General features: G+C 42.6%; 1 protein-coding gene across 6 annotated transcripts in view; it reads right to left on the bottom strand.

Annotated features, from left to right (window-relative positions):
• Positions 1-569: 569 nt before the first annotated feature.
• The window catches only part of TLR5 (toll like receptor 5), a 32,139-nt gene continuing 12,018 nt past the window's right edge, over positions 570-20,690 (bottom strand). For 2 of the 6 annotated variants that reach the window (XM_027721280.2, XM_027721279.2), the window contains exons 4-5: positions 9,086-9,135; positions 570-8,446 (exon numbers count right to left, since the gene is read on the bottom strand). In XM_027721280.2, coding sequence (XP_027577081.1) covers positions 2,689-5,274 — 2,586 coding nt within the window. In that variant the 5' untranslated portion in view covers positions 5,275-8,446; positions 9,086-9,135 and the 3' untranslated portion in view covers positions 570-2,688. Of the gene's footprint in view, positions 8,447-9,085; positions 9,136-15,412; positions 15,829-16,116; positions 16,168-17,700; positions 18,412-20,690 lie in introns of those variants that run through there. The other 4 variants (XM_039378784.1, XM_039378782.1, XM_039378785.1 and 1 more) reach the window with 4 other exon arrangements.

Genomic DNA, 20,690 nt, shown 5'->3' with positions numbered 1-20,690 from the left:
GAGGCTCAATTTAAGGCTCAATTTATGGCCTTAATTCATCAAACATAGTCATTCTCCATTTTTGTACAGGATGCTTTTGTGGTTCCTGCTGAGCAGAGGAGTATAAAGTCTGCACAAGCTCTTTCTCGACAATTCCCCAGGCTTTGTCATTTAAGATAGGTGACTCTACAGAGGTGATGTTCAGGGTTCTGGGATCTATTTGAAGGTGATTTTTCATCATATAGGACAGACTGCACCAGCTGCATTTGTTCTGAGCTTCTCAGGCTTGGAATGGTTTCACAGCGAGTAAAAAAGATGTTTTGGATCTCTTTAAAATTTGACTCTGCAGTTATTCATATGCCTGTAGACCACTCCACAATCAGGAATGGTTCAACAGCATGTTCTCCAAAAAGCCTTTTACTGCTTTTTGTAGACCCCTTGCAACAGAGTTTGAAAGGTGCAGATGAGGGCTGGGCTTCTTCTACATTTCTAAGCTGCCTCTGTGGTAGAAAGAAGTTTTCCCAGATGCTTCTGACACAGGTGTGGATCTCTTTTTTTCCAAAATGGTATGCAAGCACAGAGGCGGACAATGAAATTTCATGCAAAGGTTTTATTAAAACCTTTCTATAAAATGACAGATCTTTCCAAAGACTGAAGTAAATGCAACCTTTATGTACCCACCTCCCACCAGTGGCATGAGGTAGACAAAAGGATCTCAAATGAAAGAGCCATAATTAAAGACATCTATTGTATGTACTTGTCATTCCTGCATACAGAGGTTAGCAGAAGTAAGTTTTAACTACCTGAAGTGATAGGAGTGTCTTGTAAGTATACAGTAAGGTCGTAGCTGGGGAGGGCTCTTAATCAACACTTGACCAAAAAATGTTTTGTGACAATCATTCAAATATAATTTCTAAGGGTGCTTTTAAAATCCCCAACTCTTACACCACGTACAGATCCACAAACAACCCGGAGCTGCAGATGATCTTCATTGTACAGACTCATTCCCGAAATGCCTGTGGTGGCTTTTCTGACCGCCCAGGGGGGCTCTGGGAAGCCAGGGCTGCTGGTGACTTCCTAGCCCTCGCTCTGCAGGACCATTTTCCCCCACTGCCAGCAGCTGCAGTAGCGGGGAGGCAGGAGGGGTTCTGGAAACCCGGGCTGTTACCTGAGCCAACAGCGACACCCAGGGATTCACCAGCACAGTCCATCCCTTCTTTGATCTGCAATCCCCTGTCCCATGCCCCCTGAAAAATATTCCAAGGTTTACCCATTTTTCTCTTCCTGAGTGACTACACTGATTAAGAGGGAAGAAATACTGTAGTAATTATAGTAATTTTCTCTATAGAAATCCTGTATACTTGTGAGCTGAGAGTAAATTAGATCAGCCACAGGCACATCTATATTCAAATGAGTGCATTCACATTTCATCTCTATCAAAACAGTTAGGATGGTATTATTTGTTTGCAGCTAAGGTCAAGACAGACAACTTATAAAACCTCCCATTCCTGCTTCCTCACTACAGCAAAAAGCCCCACTGAGGCCCTGCTGAAAGTATTTTGGTAAGCTTTTGTTGAATAAATGTACAGAGATGAACAGTACACTCAAGGAGTACGTCACAATCAAAATAATAAGTGCAGGTTCTGTATCAGTGAACACCGAGTCAGACTTCTATTAAAATGACCCTGAACAACTCCTTGAAGACACATACCTGAGCAAACAGTGGTAAAATAATTAGAGAAGTAAGAGACTACCAGGCATTTATGACTCCAGAAAAACATTTCAGTAGAAGCAGAAAAACACCTTAGAATTGATCAGGACACAGGATGTGCTGAGAACAACCCAAATTACACAGTACAATTACAAAGTGCAAGTGTACTTCCCAATCCCAGCATGCCAATGCTGTCTGTCAGTCACTGGGCCATTGGCCCTGTCACAGGTGTACAGCCTGCACGGCTACTGAGGTAGTCTCTTGTTTGCTTTTCAAGCCTGGGCTTGCTTCAGATCCAAAGGGAATGCCTGCTCCTCTCTGCAGGGCAGAAGGCAGCTCAACTGAAAAAGCACTAGGCTGAAACAGCAGCAAATGAAGTAGACCAGTGACTGTAGCTTTACGACAACAGAAGTTGTGAAGGGAAAGGGCACGAATGAAGTCCAAAGTTTGTATGTTCCAGTTGAGAAGCTGAGGATAATTGAGTAGGAAACAAACAAATGAAATCTGTGTTACAACAATTTAAAGCATAAAGGTGCGAAACAATGATTCGACTTTGAAATGGAGCATGAGAAGTTACAGGTTCAGAAAGCACAGAAATAGTCCATGAACTGATGTTCAGGCAGTGCCTGCAAGCATATTTGGTCACTCCATGGGCTCTTTTTAAAAAAACAACCATGAGCATCCTTCTCTAACTGAAACAGACCCGTGAAGTAGGTAGTACTCTGAAAATCAGGACTGAATTGTCTAAAGATGAACATCCAAAATGTGGAGTATCTATGATTCATTTAATTCTTCTGAAAATTTGTGTCATAGTCCATAAAATAATAGTACTTTCGTCTATTTGCTCGGTGCTTTCAAGCTGTCTCTATGTTTTGTAGGATTTATACTGAATCAGTTATCATTCTGCCTGTCTTTTCAAGGAAAGATGAACCAAACTTCTGTTTACTCCTGCCATGGCTCAGCTGGAAATGGGATATTCGCCAGGAACTCACACACTGTCAGTGTGAGACCGTTGCTACAGTCTGCAGCTCAATACCATTGGCTTTCCTTTGTACCTTTTTCTCCTTCAGAATTTGGGACGAAAGGTTATTTAAAAACCAGTCTACATCTTGATAATCTTCAGGCCACCGCAAATACCGACTCCTTTGTAAGAAGTTTCGAATTGGTTTGTGTTTCATCAGTTGATATTGAGAAAGTGACCCAACCACTACCATTATGAGGACATCTTTCAGATCAGAGAAGTACCTGCTCTGGGCAAAATTGAAGGCTTCCACACACCACCCATCTTTGAGAAACTGCCTGGTCACAATACAAATTGTTTTCCTGCTGTTCCAAATGGCATCACGAATGTTATTGATATGTTCTTCCCCAGGCAAGAAGTCTCTTTCCTCAAAACACAAGGTAAATCTGTTTTTATCCAAATACTGTGAATCCAGGTGCTTTAGCAAAGCATTCTGGACCCATTCAAAGTCATTTTTGCTGTAGCACAGATACGCATCATATCTGTATTCACATTTATTTGTTACTTGTGGATGGCTGGCTATTATTTTTTTGGTGATAGTTTTATACCAGATAAAACAAATCCCCCGACAGCGAGTAAAAATGACGGCTGACACCAGAAACATGAGAAAGGTGACAGAGAAGAAGATGAATAGTGAGAACCTGAGTGCCTGCTGGAGTTCATCTTCATCACAACCATCATATTCCAGATACGACAGTGGTACCCCTGCAAATTCAGGTGGGTAGGCACAGTACCTGTCAGATTCGGAGCCAGCTAGGGTTACATTGGTGTCATTTAGCCACACTAGTAGGCTCTTTAAAGAGCAATCACAGACATACTTATTATGTGTTATATCCAGAATATTCAAAGTCATAAAGACTTCAGGCTCAGGGGAAAGCAGCTGGTTTCCAGATAAGTTGAGGTGCATTAGGCTCTCCGGAAAAAGCCCAGGAGAAAGATGAGACAGCAGATTGGAAGCCAGATTAAGGGTTTTTAGAGATGTTAGACCTCTAAAAATGTCCTGTGGAAGAGCACTGAGGTAGTTGTTATTCAGATGGAGAACCTCGAGTTTGGACAGTGCCCCAAACACATCCAAACATAAGTCTCTCTCCCACACAAGCTGTAACATATTTTCACCCAGATCCATATAGGTTAACTGACTATTTTGTATAGCATTATCACTTTTCACACAGTAAGAGAACCGATTCTGTTTTAAGAAGATATATTGCAGATCTGGAACTTGGAAAAGAATGTACAGGTCACCTACATTTGCCAACCAATTTCTTTCTAAATCTAGGTATGCTGTATCTATTCTTGTGTAGGCTACAGTCATTAGCTTATTGTCACCTAAAGAGGCATATGTCAGACGTGGAAAGGAAGGGAGCTTTTTAATGGCATTGTCTCGGAGATCAATTATTTTCAGACTTACTAAGTGATGGAATGATTTTTCACCAATCATCCCAATATGATTCTGCTGTAAATCAATATATGCTACACTGCGTAGACCCTCAAAAGTATGATCATACAACTCACCTAAAAGATTACTTGAGAGATTGAGGATTTTTAGGTTGCCCAAGCCAAAAAATGCTTGTCTTTCAATTTGATTTATCTTGTTTTTGAAAAGGTTCAGCACTTCCAGATTACCAAGGCTTTGAAAGACTAAAGGGTTGAGAGAGAAAATGTAACCCCCTGAAATATCAAGGGAACTAAGATCACTTCTTTCTAGTCCTGCAAAAGTATAATTATCTGGATTTTTTAAGTTTTGAAAGCCAAATCCTGAACCCATTATATGAGTGCTAAATATTAAAGACCTGATTTGAGTCCCTTTAATGGCTGTACAGAAATATTGGACTCTCTCCGTGCTCCAGCCATTTTTGCTAAGGTCTAGTGAGTTAAATGTAATATTTTTTAAAGGATTTGGGCATTTGGCCCAGTCTACACTTTCTGCCTTGTACAAAAAATTAGAACTGAGGCTGAACAATAAAAAATGTTTTCCTCGGAAGCTGGTAAGATTGCTCTGACACAGGTCGGATATGTAGTTGGATTTCAGGTTCACAGTTTTCAGGGCTGTTAGATTATAAAATAATGGATGAGGCTGAAGTCTGGTGATTTTGTTCCCTGAAAGATCCAATTCTTCTAATGATCTCAAATCTTGAAAGTAACGTTCCTCAAGGATGGAATTTCCAAGGTAGTTCCCAAACAGACGGAGTACAGTCAGACTTGGCAAACCCACAAAAGCATCAAGATCTGGTTGAAGAATCCTATTGTATCCCAAATCTAATATACGAAGGTTTGGCAGGTTCTTGAAAGCTCCTTTCCCTATGGTAACAGGATAGACCAACTGCGTTCCGAATTCCAACAACAACAAGTGCTCCAGCAGTGGAAACGAAGTTTCAGTCACTCGGATGATATAGTTGGAAGTTAGGAAAAGCTTCACCGTATCCTTCGGCACAAGTGGAATATCTGTGAGGTTGCAGAAAAAATATATGGAGACTTGGGCTTCTGAGTAGCAGCTTCTAGATGCACACACCCCACTAGCTAGTGAGAGTCCAAAGACAAGCACTAGCTGATGACATAACATCATGAACCTAGGTGAAACAAAGTGAAAATAGAGAGCATTAATTCTGCAGTTGGCTATCTATGCAGTGAGTTGTAGAGCCCCTTTTTAACAGTTGTGGAAGAGAGGACTAATGTCACACTAAAAGTTACTAGTGGTTTGGGAATCTATCCTTTCTCTGAAGTCTAACAGGTACTATCTGATAGGCTGTCTGGTCAGAACATGGGTCCCAAAGAGATGTGAGCAACTCCTATGACCTAAAAAGTAACTCTTCTTTATGTACCTTAAGGGTGGCACCATAACCCCACTAGGCAGGTGCTGAAATCTCGGCCTAGCTATTTAATTTGCACCATGGAACAGGTAATGCTGGTGTATTAGCTTAATTCCTTTATCAGTTATTCAAACAGGTTTTAAACAGTTTGGAATACCCAAGTAAAGTGCAATCATCCAGTCATCTTAACAGACCAGGCCAACGCTGCTCTTTCCCTGAGCACTCTCCTTGTGAGGGCTATTACCTACTTGGAATTTAGATTGCTGTCATACAGAACTACCTAACAGCCTCGAATTTTAAAGAGGAGGACCTCTTTTGGGGCTCCTGGAGCCTCAGACTACGCTGACAATATGAAATTTTTCTTGAAATGGTTGTGAGATAGTTTTGAAAGTATAGGCAGGAACAAGGTTTACGCTGAAGGAACAGAAAAGACACAGTAGCCTGAAACTGTCCTGTGAGATTTCATGTTTCATGAAAAACTGTATTTCCTGAACTGTAAGTTCCTAAGTTATACAAAAAGGTGGATAACGTAATTTAGACAGCTTGCTGATGAATCCATTTATTAATATATTCCCACTCTGTATTTTCCTTGCATTATGCCATCTGTCTGCCTGTCTCCCTTTTTATCCAAGACAAAAACCTCTTCAAAGCAAGGAAGGTCTTTTTTACTGAGCATGGTAAAGAACAGAGCAAATTATTAGCCCTAAAGTGATTGCTTGTGTACTGTAGTTTTTAAAAAAATCCCTTCTAAGATTGCAACCATCTGCTTCTGCTTTTAGACAAGCGTTTATTGAAATGAAATGATAACCCAATGGAAGAATTTTTGTGTCCTCCAGCACAATCTGCTTAAAAATTGGTAAGTGTAAACTCTTGGGGAGCCAAGCCCCCAGTAGCCATCTAACGTCTGCAAAGTAAATCTACTTCAGAGAGGAAAAAAGTGGGGCTTTGAACAATTATTGTTCTGATTTGAGCACACTGCTTCTTTAAAGCACAAGTACAAGACTCTATGCAGAATATTGTATTATTAAACTAAAATCATCTTATGCTTTTTGCTGTCATACAAAGGGATTTCTGGGAAATGTCAGTAGAAACCACTATGACATTCCCATTGCAAATACCAAAGGAAAGAGAAAGCCAATTTTTAGAGACTATCTGCTACATAGGCAATACAAGGATATTACAGCACAGTCCAATCTCACTCTACCAAACATCTCAAAGTCATTTGATTATATTAAAACTCTAACTTGTAAGAGCTGTGACTACTAGAGTGAGTCTGCAAATTTTCACCCTAGAGGCTCAAACACCAAATGGGAAACACAAATACCTTGCAACTTAAAATACTAATCTTTAAATTTTTAGGACATTCTTGTGTGCTTAGGACAAGATCTGATTCTTGAGGTAAAAGAGATTATGAATATAGGATACGAATGTTGAATTCTGAAGTCCTGGCATTCAAATTTCATTAGCATTTTGTCTCACAAAGGAATTTAGGATGTGCTGTAAAGAAAAGCAAATATGCTGCAAAGAAAAACAAATTGTAGGTAGTGAGTATCAAAATTCTGTTTTATTGAGCATAGTAAAGAACAGAGCAAATTATTAGCCCTAAGGTGGTTGGTTTTGTACTGTACTTTAAAAAAACACTTAAGAGATTTTAACTTCTTCTATGGGGAATAATTCCAAGTACTAGAATATAATTGTATTTACTACCCTCTTTTTTGACCTAGCATACACTTTTAAAGGGGACATTATAAACAGTAAACTATGTAATGTTTGTTGTTGTTACTACAGAATGTTGTAGGTTATTAAGAAAGACCCAAACATATAACAGATGATTCAAGATCTTGTTTACATTTTTACATTTTTCTTTCCTAGAACCGTGAAAACAAAGCACCAAGTTTCCCTTTTAGTATTTGACAACTATGACATTGGTTCTTGCTGACATTGTAATATAAGATGTTTAGCACAAATAGTTTTAAATTACATTTATCTTTCAGGCTTTTACGTTTTCATTCCTTGTATTTGCACAGATGCTATGGCTAGTTTTTAAAGTTTGGCAAAATCACTGCATTATCAAAAGCAGTGGCAGACAGAAAATACTTTGGAAGTCAATATTTGATGGACACGTACAATAGACAGCTAGAAAAAGATCAAAATGCTTAGAATGGAACACTTAGGAAATGTTGTTTTTAAATTTTAAAATGTTATTTTATTTTCTTTATTAGAATATAAGAAAATGGTGAAAGATTTTAGCCACCTTTCCCTTTATACTTACTTGCTTTTCCACATTCTTGTAAGTTAAACAAATACCTAACTATTTTTTAACAGTTGTTACACTCCACCTCTGCTCTGGTTTACTGACAAGGAAGATTTCACTTGTAAACTCTTTGCTGCCTCAATTTTTTCCACACAAGTTACTACCTTCTCTCCCAAATCTTGTCCCTCCATGAGCAGGAGGGTGATGCTGGCAGTAAGTAATGCCTCTTACTGCTCTCATGACGACAACAAAGATTTGTATTTTAACAGAATCCCATCATGTAGCATTTTATGTAACCCTTCACCACTGTACGTTAGCCTTTAAAATGCTTTGGGAAGAATATTCTTCCCACAAAACGAGGATCCTCCCATTCAATTACATGTCTGTGCATGGACATGGAGATGAAGGGATGTCTAAATGCTTCATTCATAGAATCTCAGAATCTTTAAGGTTGGAAAAGACCACCAAGGTCACCAAGTCCTACCTATGACCAAACACCACCATGCCAATTAAACCATAGCACTAAGTGCAACATCCAGTCATTTCTTGAACACCTCCAGGGATGGTGACTCCACTACCTACCTGGGCTGCCTGTTTAACACCCTTTGAAAACGTTTTTCCTGATGTCCAACCTTAATCTTCCCTCATGGAGCTTGAGACTCTATCCTCTTGTCCTGTCAATTATTGAAAATTTTCATTATTGAAAACTGGAGCAATGAAGTTTAGAGAATCAGGGCCCAATAGGAGTGGGATGAAAAATGCAGCAAATGCTTTTGGGATGGGAAGTCCTAAGCAGGCCACGTTTCTGAGCAATGGAAAGAACTTTTACAATACAGGGTGGATATTCTACCTAGATCTAAAGGCATAAGTGAGTGCATACAGAATGCACATACTCTAGCTCTGGTCTCAGCCTCCTGTGCATCTGGATCAGGGAAGGCAGATGCAGATGCTTTGAGTCATCTGGAACTTTCAATATTGTACTTACTTTTTTGTAAAACTTTTGTTAACCTGGTTTAAATCACCTAGAAACTTTCACTAGCACAGTAAAAAAGGATGGGAACTGGCAGTACCTGAGAGTGGATGTTGTAGCTGTGCCTGTTTATCTCAGCACAGCTGTGTATGCCTTAGGACACCCAGAGAGACTGTCAGTAAGCAAGGCTTGAAGTAAAGCTGAAAAGAGGCTGTCTCTTTTTGTTATTCATGCCAGAGTAACAACTCTCCCATGGAGAGTTAGAAAGCACTTGCCATTCCCCTTTCCACACCCCCAACAAAAATACACTGGATTCCACATAAATAAAGAATGGGTTACATACCCTGCTTCTGTCCTTGCTGAGGCCTGAGGCTTGCTTTTAAAAAGAGTGACCTGAAAGGAAAATTTCAGTCTCAGAAGTGGTTTTGTGCAGCAGCAGCCTCCTGTGCTTCTGTCACATAACCCTAGTTTAAACGAGAACCAGCACACACCAGTGGGAGGGAACAGGTATGAACTATGTGTGCTTATGAAAATGAGCAGCAGGCCTAAGTGTTCTCAGTTGTCAGCCATAGGTTTTGGGGGAAAAAGCAGCAGAAGTGCTAGCTATCTGGGTGGACTCTAGGGAAGACCAGTGTAAAATAATCACCAATAAGATTGAAAGAGTTTAAAAATATTTTTAATAACCTATTGCAGTGACCATGATATCCTTCTAAGGAGATCCTTCGTAGATGACAGCTCAGTCAGCCAGAGGAATTGTGTGCCCACCACATGCACAGACTACTTGAAATAATTCCAAAAAGATGAAGTCCTGTGACCAAGGATACCAGCCATTTTGGTGTTTAGGATGTGGTCAGTGGATAAAAAGGTAAAGACAGATGTAAAGCTGGTAAAATCTTCATATCTGCACCAAAAAGGAGAAAAAAAAGAGTACCTTTTTTACTAATGCTAATTTTCATGAAAATGTCCAGGTCATTTTCTGTAGGTCACTGAATCACAGAAGAGTGGAGTATACACACAATAAACGTAGCAGCATCTTTTGATGAGTGTGTGAGAATCTCATCTTTAATTGCCACAAGCCTGCTTTAGGATTAAGGATTAAGGGATAAACATTAATCCTACTGCCAAGTTGGAAGGCTTTTCTTCCCTTTAACTTCATAGCTAAGGGTCTTTCTGTTTGGACAGCAAGATGCAAGAGCTCTCTTGGAGCCTGTGTGAGTGCCGCTGTTACCCTGATGCCTTTCTGTGAAACACCACTTAGTTGTCACTGGCAGCACAAAAGCTCCCCAGAGATAAGGGAAAGATAGGATTCAACAACTTCAGGGTATATTTCTTGCCTGTAAAACCAATGCATGGAAGACAGTCCTCTTTTCTCCCTCTGTACCCCAAAACATTAGACACTAAAGTGGCAAACACTGTCTTAATTGTCCCTTATTATTTTTTTCTAAAGTGAGATGTGTGTGTATAAAATTACAGATTTCATTTGATATGCACACTGCTTTCATCATCAGTTTACAACTTTTCTTGTGACTGTTTCGAAAAGTGTATTTAAGCCAACTTCTTTATGTATATGTCCAGAGCCCAGCTAACTGAACAGAGACTGTTTTCCATTCATTTAATCTAAACCATTCTTCTTATTTAATTACCCCCAGATCTTTCTGCCAGAAACTGGCCAAGTGCAGCACTCAGAAACAGTATCAATAAAGAAATCAGCTGCAGGTACAAAACACATAGGCATGAAAAAGCTACTGGGAAAGGGAAACAAAGACCAGGAGGAATTTGGAACCTGTGGTGGGTTAACCCTGGCTGGATGCCAGGTGCTCACCAAAGCTGTTCTATCACTCCCCTCCTCAGCTGGACAGGGGAGAGAAAATACAATGAAAGACTCGTGGGCCTAGGTAAGGGCAAGGAGAGATCACTCTGATTACTGTCATGGGCAAAACAGACTTGACTTGGGGAAATTATTTTAATTTATTACCAGTCAAATCAGAGTAGGCTAATGAGAAATAACTACCAAATCGTAAAACACCTTCCCCCACCCCTCCCTTCTTCCTGGGCTTAACTTTACTCCCAAACTCTCTACCTCCTCCTCTGCCCAGAATGGGTCCTCAAGGAGCTGTAGGTGGATATCTGCTCCACTGTGGCTCTCCATGGGCTCCAGGGGCACAGCTGCCTCACCATGGTCTTCACCACAGGCTGCAGGGGAATCTGCTCCAGCAGCTGGAGCACCCCCCTCCCCCTCCTTCTTCGCTGACTTTGGTGTCTGCAGAGTTCTTTCTCTCACACAGTCTTACTCCTCTCTCCAGATGTAGTTGTCATTGCACAGTTATCTCCTCCCCCTTCTTAAATGTTATCCCAGAGGCTCTGCCACCGTCGCTGATGGCCTTGGCCTTGGTCAGCAGTGAGTCCATTTCACAGCCAGCTGGCATTGGCTTTGCAGGACACTGGAGAAGCTTCTGGCAGCTTCTCACAGAGCCACCCCTGTAGTCCCCACTTCTACCAAAACCTACACAAACCCAGTACAGAACCTTTGAGTAAGTGAGGGCATTTTTGCTTAGTTTAGATAATCTCAGCTAGAAGGACTTTCAGATTTTAAAAGACTCTTGATGCAGGTCAGAAGTTCTAGAACAAGAACTGCAACAAAGCCAAAGAAATCCTTTCTTTCTTTTCTTCTCCTTCCCCTTTCAAGCCCAGTTTACTTTACTCCATCTTCTTTTCCTCAGTGTCTTTCCCTTTTCACTATCCTTTGGCTTAGACATAGACCAAGTGCACCAGGATATAAACTCCTACACTGGTATGATCTACTGCATCTGCCTGCTTTCCACAGTGTGTCTTAGTCTGGATTTAAAGGTAAGGCTTCAGTAAGGTAAGTCTGGTAAGGCTTCAGTTATCTTTCAGGGGAATTTTGTTGTGCTAGCTGCCCAGTCAGAAAAGTAACCCCAAGCAAAGCCTCAGAATGAAGATTAGAAAGCATGCACAAACCTGACACAGCCCATGCATGATTATCTGCCCTATCCCTGGCTAGTGCAGCTCTGATCTTGTTTGCGTTGCACTGACCCTTCTGTGGAAACACCCAATCAGACTGAAGCAGACTTGAACAACAACAACAAACCAACCAAAACAGCAAATCAAAACCAGAAATAAAAAAAAGATACTAAGAAGCAATGCAAACAATGGAAACCGGTCTCTGTTGTTTATATGTTACAGGACTGAGACTTCCTCCAAAGTATCTAGAACAGTTGGGCTGCTTACCTATGGCTTTCAATTTTCCTGAGAATGGCTCAAAGCCATTGAGGCTAGAGGCTGTGACTGTGGGAAGTGGTAGCTCAAAGTGGAAGTAAATGCTGAAAGAAAACTGAGGAGTTGACTATAATACTCCAGTTGGGCAAAACAAGAGGAATACTGATTGGATGCAATACATGCCAGGGGCATGTACTGACAAAAGGAATTAGAGGACAGTAACATCCATTGCTAATTCTGTACTCAACACTGGGCTCTAAAGCTGAAGTCTGGTTATGGATTTTAGCTAAACTAGTGCTTTGGATTAAGCAACCATAATTAAGCAAGCAATATTCTATTCCAAAATAATTCAAGAAGTTTATCTTCCAACCCCTGCTCAGCAAAAAAATCACAGAATCACAGAATTGTTAGGGTTGGAAGGGACCTCTGGAGATCATCTTGTTCAACTGATCTAGCCCAACCCCCCTGCCAAGGCAGGGTCACCTAGAGCAGGTTACACAAGAATGCATCCAGGTTGGTTTTGAATGTCTCCAGATTCCATGACCTCTCTGAGCAGTCTGTTCCAGTGCTCTGCCACACTCAATGCAAAGAAGTTCTTTCTCATGCTGAAGTTTCAGTTTATGGCCATTGCTCCTTGTTCTGTCACTGGGCACCACTGGAAAGAGTCTGGCACCATCCTCTTGGCACCCACCTGTGAGATATTTGTATGCATTAATGAGTTCCCCTTTCAGTCTTCTCTTCTCTGAAGGAAAACTGAACAGGCCCAGCTCCCACAGTCTCTCCTCATAAGAGATGCTCCAGATCCCTCATCATCTTTGTGGTCCTCTGCTGGACCCTGTCCAGTAGCTTCTTGTCTTTCTTGTACTGAGGAGCCCTGAACTGGACACAGCACTCCAAATGTGGCCTCATTAGGGCCAAGTAGAGGGGCAGAGTCACCTCCCACAACCTGCTGGCCATACTCTTCCCAATGCATCCCAGGATACCACTGATCCTCCTGGCAGGAAGAGTTCACTGCCAGCTCATGGTCAACTTGTCATCCACCAATATTCCCAGGTCTTTCTCAGCAGAGCTGCTCTGTAGTAGGTCAGCACCCAACCTGTACTGGTACTTGGGGTTATTCCTCCCCAGGTGCAGTACCCTACACTTGGCATTGTTGAAAATCCTCACAGCTCTTGCATCCTTGTGTGCACAGCCACATTTCTGCAGGACAGATGTCAGGTACTGTTACCTGACACACTTACGTGCTTACAGCCTTCTGGTTAGAGCAGTTTCCTTGAGTGAGAACCAGACTGAAGCTTCTCAGACTGAGGCAGGCTAAGCACTCGGGTCTTCCACTTCCACTTCCTCTCTTTTCCTTGGCCGAAGGTTGAAAGAAAATGTTCATGGCTCACATGCCCTGCACTAGACTCAAAGCTGCAGCTCTGCTAGAGGTGCTCCACGCAGGCTCCTCCGAGGGAGTCTGCCAGGGGTCATGTTCTTTGTATTGACCTCCCCAACACCTGCAATTGCTGTGCAAGGCTTCTCACCCCGGGGTGCTCCTGTGCCATGGTTTACTTGCACTGGGAGCCACTGCAGATGTGGGGGTGCCTTGTGGGTTTATGACTGAAGGAAGGGCCTTTCGGGGACTTGGCTGCCTAAAATCCACTGAAATTCACCTGAATAGAAAAATGTGTCTCAATCTCATTCTTCAGATCTTGGGTCCCTTCCTGCCATCCAAATGAATAGAGTCTCCCTTGTGCAGCTTTCTCTATATATTCACATGTCAAAATTCTGTGAGGAAATGAGAATCATTCCTACTTCTTCTATCAAGTGCAGAACAAAATATCCTTGTCTAATGCCCTAATATCACTCATATTTTTTTCAGTCATGGCAAAAACTATGGGCATCTTTCCCAGAGCCTTGTGATAAACACTGGCTGTGAAGAACTATTTGTATTTGGCACTTGGTAAAATTTCTAGAAAAAAACCCCAAAGACCTTCAAAGAGCATCCTTTTTCTTTTAATCTAACAGAAAGCCTTACTGACAAGGAGTTTGTAATATTTATCTAGGCCATAAAAAAGATCTTGAAAGATATACTGCAAACAGTAAACCTTTGTTCTTAGACCGGTCAGATAAAGGCCAACTGCTATTGTGAAAATTTGTATTGCTGCTGTTATCTGATTAGATCAAATCTACTTACTGAAAGAAAAGTAAAGATCCGAGCTTTTGCCCAGGCTCTAAGCCACCATAATATATGCATTTGTGCTCATAAAAAGTTGAGCAGTGTAAACATACTTTTCATCATGGGGCCCCTCTAGCCAATTACAACCTAAAAAAGAAACTATTTCATTCATCATATGATTAATGAATATGCCCCCACCCCCTTGGCATCTCCCTTAAGTTGCTAGGATTCTTAACTGTAATATAGCATTTTCCAACTTAAAATCAGGAAGCATCTTATAAGGCAAGTGACTACTGAGGCAGTTCCTGTCACTGATGGAAAAAAACATAAGGCAATAAGGCATTTAATGACCTGACAGAGCAGAAGGACCATAAAATTCAGCCACTGGTTTGGGTGTAATGATGTAGTTCCTGTTTGTATTTATTTGTTTTGATATCCCATCAGATTATATGATGAGATGCAAACACACAAAGACAGATGTGATTCCTTAATTATAGGGTAAGAGTTCTTTAAAAGAAAACAGTCCCCAGAAGGATAAGAAAATAAACTTGAAAAAAACACGCTCTAGGCTATTTCTCCAGAGGACAGGAGTAAATTGGATAGGCAGAGGGAGGGTGCTGTAGCCCCAGACCCCAGGTCCTGGCCCCAGTTCAGTCATTTTTAGCCCCTAGCACATTTTTAAGTGTCTCCCTGCTGATTAGAGCCAGGCTGCTCCTTTCCCTGCCTGAGCAACCAGCTGGGCTGGTTGTTCCAGTGAAGCACCCCAGTGCTGGGCACTGGTCCATCTGCCAGCCCCAGGCAGCCCAGCTTCCCCCACCTCTGTGTCTCGGGGGGGATGATGAAGGCAGAGGGCTTCAGAAGAGGACCAAGAATGTTTCCTACAAACTTCTTATTTCCTAAGGAAATAGGGCTTCAGCAAGGGCAGTGAAGATTCAGGGGGCTGGGTTTTTTTTTTTTAAGTTGTTGCTACTGTTGTTTCCCAGTAGAGACGCTCATTCAAAGCTGCACAAACAACCTAGCAGTCACAGTCACCACTCAGATACATCCTGAGTCCATGTTTTCCTTTTTTCTTTGAAAAATGTCACGTGAGAACTGCTGGTCTAGACTAGAAGTCACTCCAGGGAAGAAATGTTTCCTTCTTATTAGTTCCCCTTCCCTCTTAGCTATCATTTTGGACTGTGTTTTTCACACAGTGGATTTAGCTTAGGAGCACAATGTCCTTTTTTTTGTGCTTGCAGGATAATTAGAAGCAGAGAGGATTTAAGCTCTCACCTGGAAGAGATCAAATTGATAATAGGAGAGGAGTCTCAAGAAAGACAGTCAAATTTGTAACTTAGAGGAGGCCAGCTTTCACAGATGAGGCAGAAATTCTTGAGGAAGCAGCAGGAAGTGGAGAAGCAGCATTCAGACGGTAACTCCTGGGTCACAAGCAGAGCTCTGTACAGCCTTACCTGCAAAAGTAACCTTTTCATAAAGCTCATCAGCACTGTCATGCCTGTGAAATAGTGGTCATGCATAAAACTGGTAATGGGTTGGTAGCCTGAAGTCAGCAAAGGTGACTAACTGGCTAGCCAGAGGGGGAATGGCATGGTCACCCCTCCTGCACTCCTGGGACCCAATCTGCAAATGTTATTTAATAAAGAACTATTAAAAAAATATGGAGACAGGTGCCTGAATATGTGGAGCCAAATGGAACAAAGAGATGGTTGCTTTTGCAAGGTTTTTTTACACATACATTTTAATAAAGCAATCAAAAGATAACAAGCTGCAAATGTCCAGTGATGAAAAGACCATAAATATAATACAAAGAGAGAGAAAATCTGCCAAACATTGAAGTGAAATTAGAAACCTGCTCTGCTCTTTCCTGTAATGGAGATGTTGAAAGGATAGTTTCTGAATTTCTTTGAAATAGGCTTTAGATCTGAATAAATTGGAGATTAGTTGGTGGAGGAGAAGAATGTAAAAATTTCACTCACTAGTATGGCTGACATAATCCTGTACTGTAGAACCTACGATGCAATGAAGACCTGTGAAGAAGACAGAAAAGTAGCTGGTAGCCTTTCTGAAACCATTCCTGAGGGAAGCTGTTGGTGAGTGGGTTGTTCCGTTGACTCACAGCACGGTAGTAGCATGCTAGGGCTCACCTGCATATATATTCCAGGTCTGACACCTAGGGACTGCCAAAACAGAAATCCCCAAGCAGCTTATATTTTAAATTCTGTCCCTACCCAGCTTTTTCCAGAGGGAAAGCTAGCTATGTCTTCATTTAGCACATTAATCTATCAAGTAAAACAGCTACTCTCAGTTCTGTTCTCTGCACAATGCAACACCAAACCATTTTATCTCACACCCCCCCATTCACTGTGGAAGCATTGGTTATTCTGGACTGGAGGCACTCTCCTCTTCTGTTACAGCTCTTCCAACTGAGTGAATAATGTTCAAGAGTTGCTAAATCAAAGACACACTTCAGCCTACTGAAGGGTTAGGGGATGCTTTGTATGGGGTCAAGGGAGGGAAGGGAGATCTGCTCTGGGCAGCTTCCGTGTTCTGACTATGCACATGTTCAACCCAGAAACCAATCCTTAGAGAACACCTTGGAACCCTTCTTGTCCTCCCCTCCAGTTGCTGCCTCTTACCATCTCAATCAGCTTCTTGCACAATGACACAGCTTCACAAGGAACCTGGAGGAGGCCAAAATTAGCCTGTTCCCAATTAGGATGAAGACATATGTCCCATTCACCCTGAGGCAAAGGATGGAAAGGGCTGAACTCTCCCACAGCTTGGGTGAATGCTCCCAGCCATAAGCCATGGAATCAAACATGTGCAGTTCACCACCCCATTTTAAAACACTACTGTGCTTTGGGCTGGCTCTGAGCTAGAAGCATGCCTACATCACAACACCTGTACCACGTAGCTGTATCAGATGTTGGCTGGTCAGCCCTGCCAGACTTGGGCACTGCTGGGTGTCTGCAAAAGCAAAACGTTTCATGCTTGAGTACTTGAAGTACTGAAGTGCAAGGTGGGAACTGCTGACATCCTGCAAGGCCAGGTGCAGGCATGTCTCATCAAGTCTCACCTCTGATGCCTTTGTGCCTCTTAGGGACTTTATACCCCACATACCTATTTTTTTCCCCATAAAATGAGGGTAATAATCCTTGTCTGCCTCGGGGAGGGCCGGAAAGTTGAATGAATGCTAAGTTACATACTGCTTTGAAAAATGCAGAAGTGCAACCCTGGTGCCAAAACATTCTCCTACGGGTGGATACCCTTATTTCCTGGCGACTGAAAAGGGAAAGACAAGCGGGGAAAGCGAGGGTGACGACCGACCCTTGGGCTGGCGTGGGCTGTGAAGGAGCCGTGTAAGGCTGCTGCTCAGACCCCCGGCTCCCACCCGTATCCCGGTGTCCCGGCTCACCTCCCGCCGGCGCCCGGGGCGGAGCGGAGCGGAGCAGCTCCACTCGGGAAATCGGGCGGCACCGGGGAAAAGGCTGGGAACAGCCGCGCCCCCGGGAGCGCCCCCCGCGCCTGTCCCCCCCACGCGTTGTTCCCCGCGTACACACCGTCCGGCTGGAGCGGGAAAGCGTGCTCGACCTGCAGGGAATGGCTGAGGAGCGGTCCCGGCTGGCCGGGCCGGGAAGGTGCTCCCGGGAGGGCAATGTTCACAGCGGCCGGGAACGGCGCTGCAGCTGAGCCGCCTTCTTGTGCACGGCGACCGTAAATAAATAAAGGGGCAGCGCCACAGAGAGCTGGGGTGCCGCAGGGGTAGGGCATGGAGGAGAGTGGTGGTGATGTGCATATGGAATGGGAAAAAAAAAATATTAAAAAAGATAGAGTCACCAAGGAAGAAACGCTGGGAGGGAATTTCCCCAGCAGAGTGGAAATCCTCCCCAGCTCTCCAAGACCGGCTGCTGGATACCGAATTCTGGGGCCCCAACATAAGGACGTGAGTGTTGGAGCACGTCCAGAGGAGGGTCATGAAGATGCTCAGAGGGCTGGAGCACCTCTCCTGTGAAGACAGGCTGAGAGAATTGGGGTTGCTCAGCTTGGAGAAGGCTTCACAGAGACCTTATAGCATGTTCCAGTTACTTAAAGGGGGCTACAAGAAAGTTGGAGAGGGGCTTTTTACAAGGGCTTGTGATAGGACAAGGGGGAATGGCTTTCAATTGAAAGAGGGTATGTTTAAATTGGATACTGGGGACAAATTCTTCATTATGAGGGTGGTGAAGCACTGGCACAGGTTTCCCATAGAAGCTGTGGCTGCCCTTTCCCTGGAAGTGTTCAAGGCCAGGTTGGATGGGGCTTTGAACAACCTGCTCTAGTGGAAGGTGTCCCTGCCTATGGCAGGGGTGGAACTAGATGATCTTTAAGGCCCCTTCCAACCCAAATCATTCTATGGTTCTGATTCTATGGGAATGGGTCAGGCAAGGGGAAACCAGACTGAGGGATGCAACCAGGACACAGGAGTAAGTTTTTATGGGCTTTGCTACATTTTAATCTGTAGGAGATGATCATACCGACTCACCTCAGTCTAAGCAATGTGAAAATTTGTGTTTGCTGGCTGCCTGGTGATTGAGCTGTTTCTTTTGGTCTTTTGCAGGTGGAAAGAGCCAGTTTATCTCTGCCTCTTACATCCAATACAGCTGAGTCTCTGATGTGCACTTATCTGACCCAAGATAACTGTAAGCAGGTGATCCTCTACTCACATTCTTATCCTATTTCTAATGGTCATTATATTCCATTTCCTACATTACCTTATACTAAGTGGAACACTTACGTTTCCTAAAGAAGTTAAGGTTGAATGACAGATCCGTAACTGAAGTAATTTATTTGCCTGTTACTGTAATTCTTAAAGAGGAATCCAGGAATGAAAAGGGGAGGTAAAAGAGAGGACAGAGTAATTTTTATTTTAAAAAATTATAGTAATTTAAATTTTCAGGTTGCACTGAAATAAAATTTCTGGAAATTGATGCTGTTTGAAAAATTGACAATCTCTGAGCTAACTCAGAGAGAGCAGAGAGCAGCACACGGCTGCCTGGCCTTATCTGCAGCAGCGAGCTGGGGATTTAGTAACATTGCATGGGAGACACAGGAGCCTAAAGCACTGGATCTCCAATATACATCATGTTAACCAAAGCATGACCTAATCTGGACCAGTTGGAAATGCAGAACTCAGGGCCATGTCTTAAGATTCACCTTTTAAATAAAATGAGACTCCACTCTGTTGGCGTTGCACAAGTCTCAGCCTCTTTTGGAATTAAGTGCCTGAGGCAGCTCTTGCTTGTAACTCACACCGAGTTATAGACCCTTCTCCTACCCAGGTTGCTCCTTATGGAGCCTTTCTCTTTTTAATAGGACGTGAATTCTGCTTCTGTCTCTGATGACCCCTGTTGTCACCCCTGACCATGAGGATATCTACAGAGGAAATTATCACTCTTTCCTGCTTGAGCTGTTCTGCTTTGTATGGAATCGACTGGGCCTGAGATGACACCAAAGTGCCTGTCTTCATACTAATCTGGGTTACATACCTTTAATTACTAATACTTATGTCACTCTTGTATTAAGTACTTACAAGTGACTGCATATGCATGTATTTTAATGGTCTTAATGCACCTCTCTGGGATATGTTTTGCTTATGTTAAATCAGGTGAGAAATTATAACACACTCTGGCACTGAAGCAGTATTTCTAAGGCCACTGAAAACAGGACCTGTGTGTTTGAAGACAAGTAATTTGGAATAGCATGTTTAAACAAAACACAGGGAACTGGAGAGAGCAAACAAATTCTTTAGGAAAAGTCCTATAGAATTCTATCAGGTCACGTGGGATATTAGAGAGTATCTGCGAGCGCCCATTGTTTCATGCAAATTTACACTGTGAGGTTGTGATACTTATGCTCAAATAAATAACAACTTATTTTCTGTTTGGTCCTGCTTCTCTCTTACTTAGAGTTGAATAGATGGAAGTGGATACTTTAAGTTCTGAGTATTTTCAAGATTAGTCTTAGCTGTAAGTGAGTAAATCTCTTTTCTACTGAGTCTACCACCATAGCACCTCTTTTTATGTGGTGACAGTAAAAACCAGCATCAGGTTTTAACCATGTGTGCCCTCAGTTCACACATCACAATATGTGTCTAAGGTGGATACTTCACTTATAATCCTGTTGTTGTAGCTTGTTGTTGCAGGTGGGAAGCACCCAGGATCTTGTCAAGGTCCTGATTTTGTGGATCTTGCCAACTTAGGCCTCTCATTGTTTGCCCATACACTCAAAAGGATGAGATATTTTATACTGAAGCAAGGCCTGGAATGCAGGGACAGTTTAGGTGTCAGCTAAGCCTGTTTCAGTTTGTGAATAAAAGCTTTAGAAGTGGCTGAAGCAGCAGGTAAGCAGGACTGCTGTCCTTTCATGGCTATAGTCCTTGAGCATCTTTTTGTTTAATACATAATGCATGTTTCAGCATGGAAGCAAGGTATTCACTGCTGCTTTTTGTACAGTCAACTGCTGCTAACAAGTGTTCATGAATTTACAGAAGTATTTTTTGCAAAAGCTTTTG

The sequence above is a fragment of the Pipra filicauda genome, unplaced genomic scaffold (assembly GCF_003945595.2).
Source record: "Pipra filicauda isolate LSUMZ 115617 unplaced genomic scaffold, ASM394559v2 scaffold147_size4022426_pilon, whole genome shotgun sequence".
Classification (NCBI taxonomy): domain Eukaryota; kingdom Metazoa; phylum Chordata; class Aves; order Passeriformes; family Pipridae; genus Pipra; species Pipra filicauda.
This window is presented reverse-complemented; position numbering and strand designations above follow the sequence as displayed.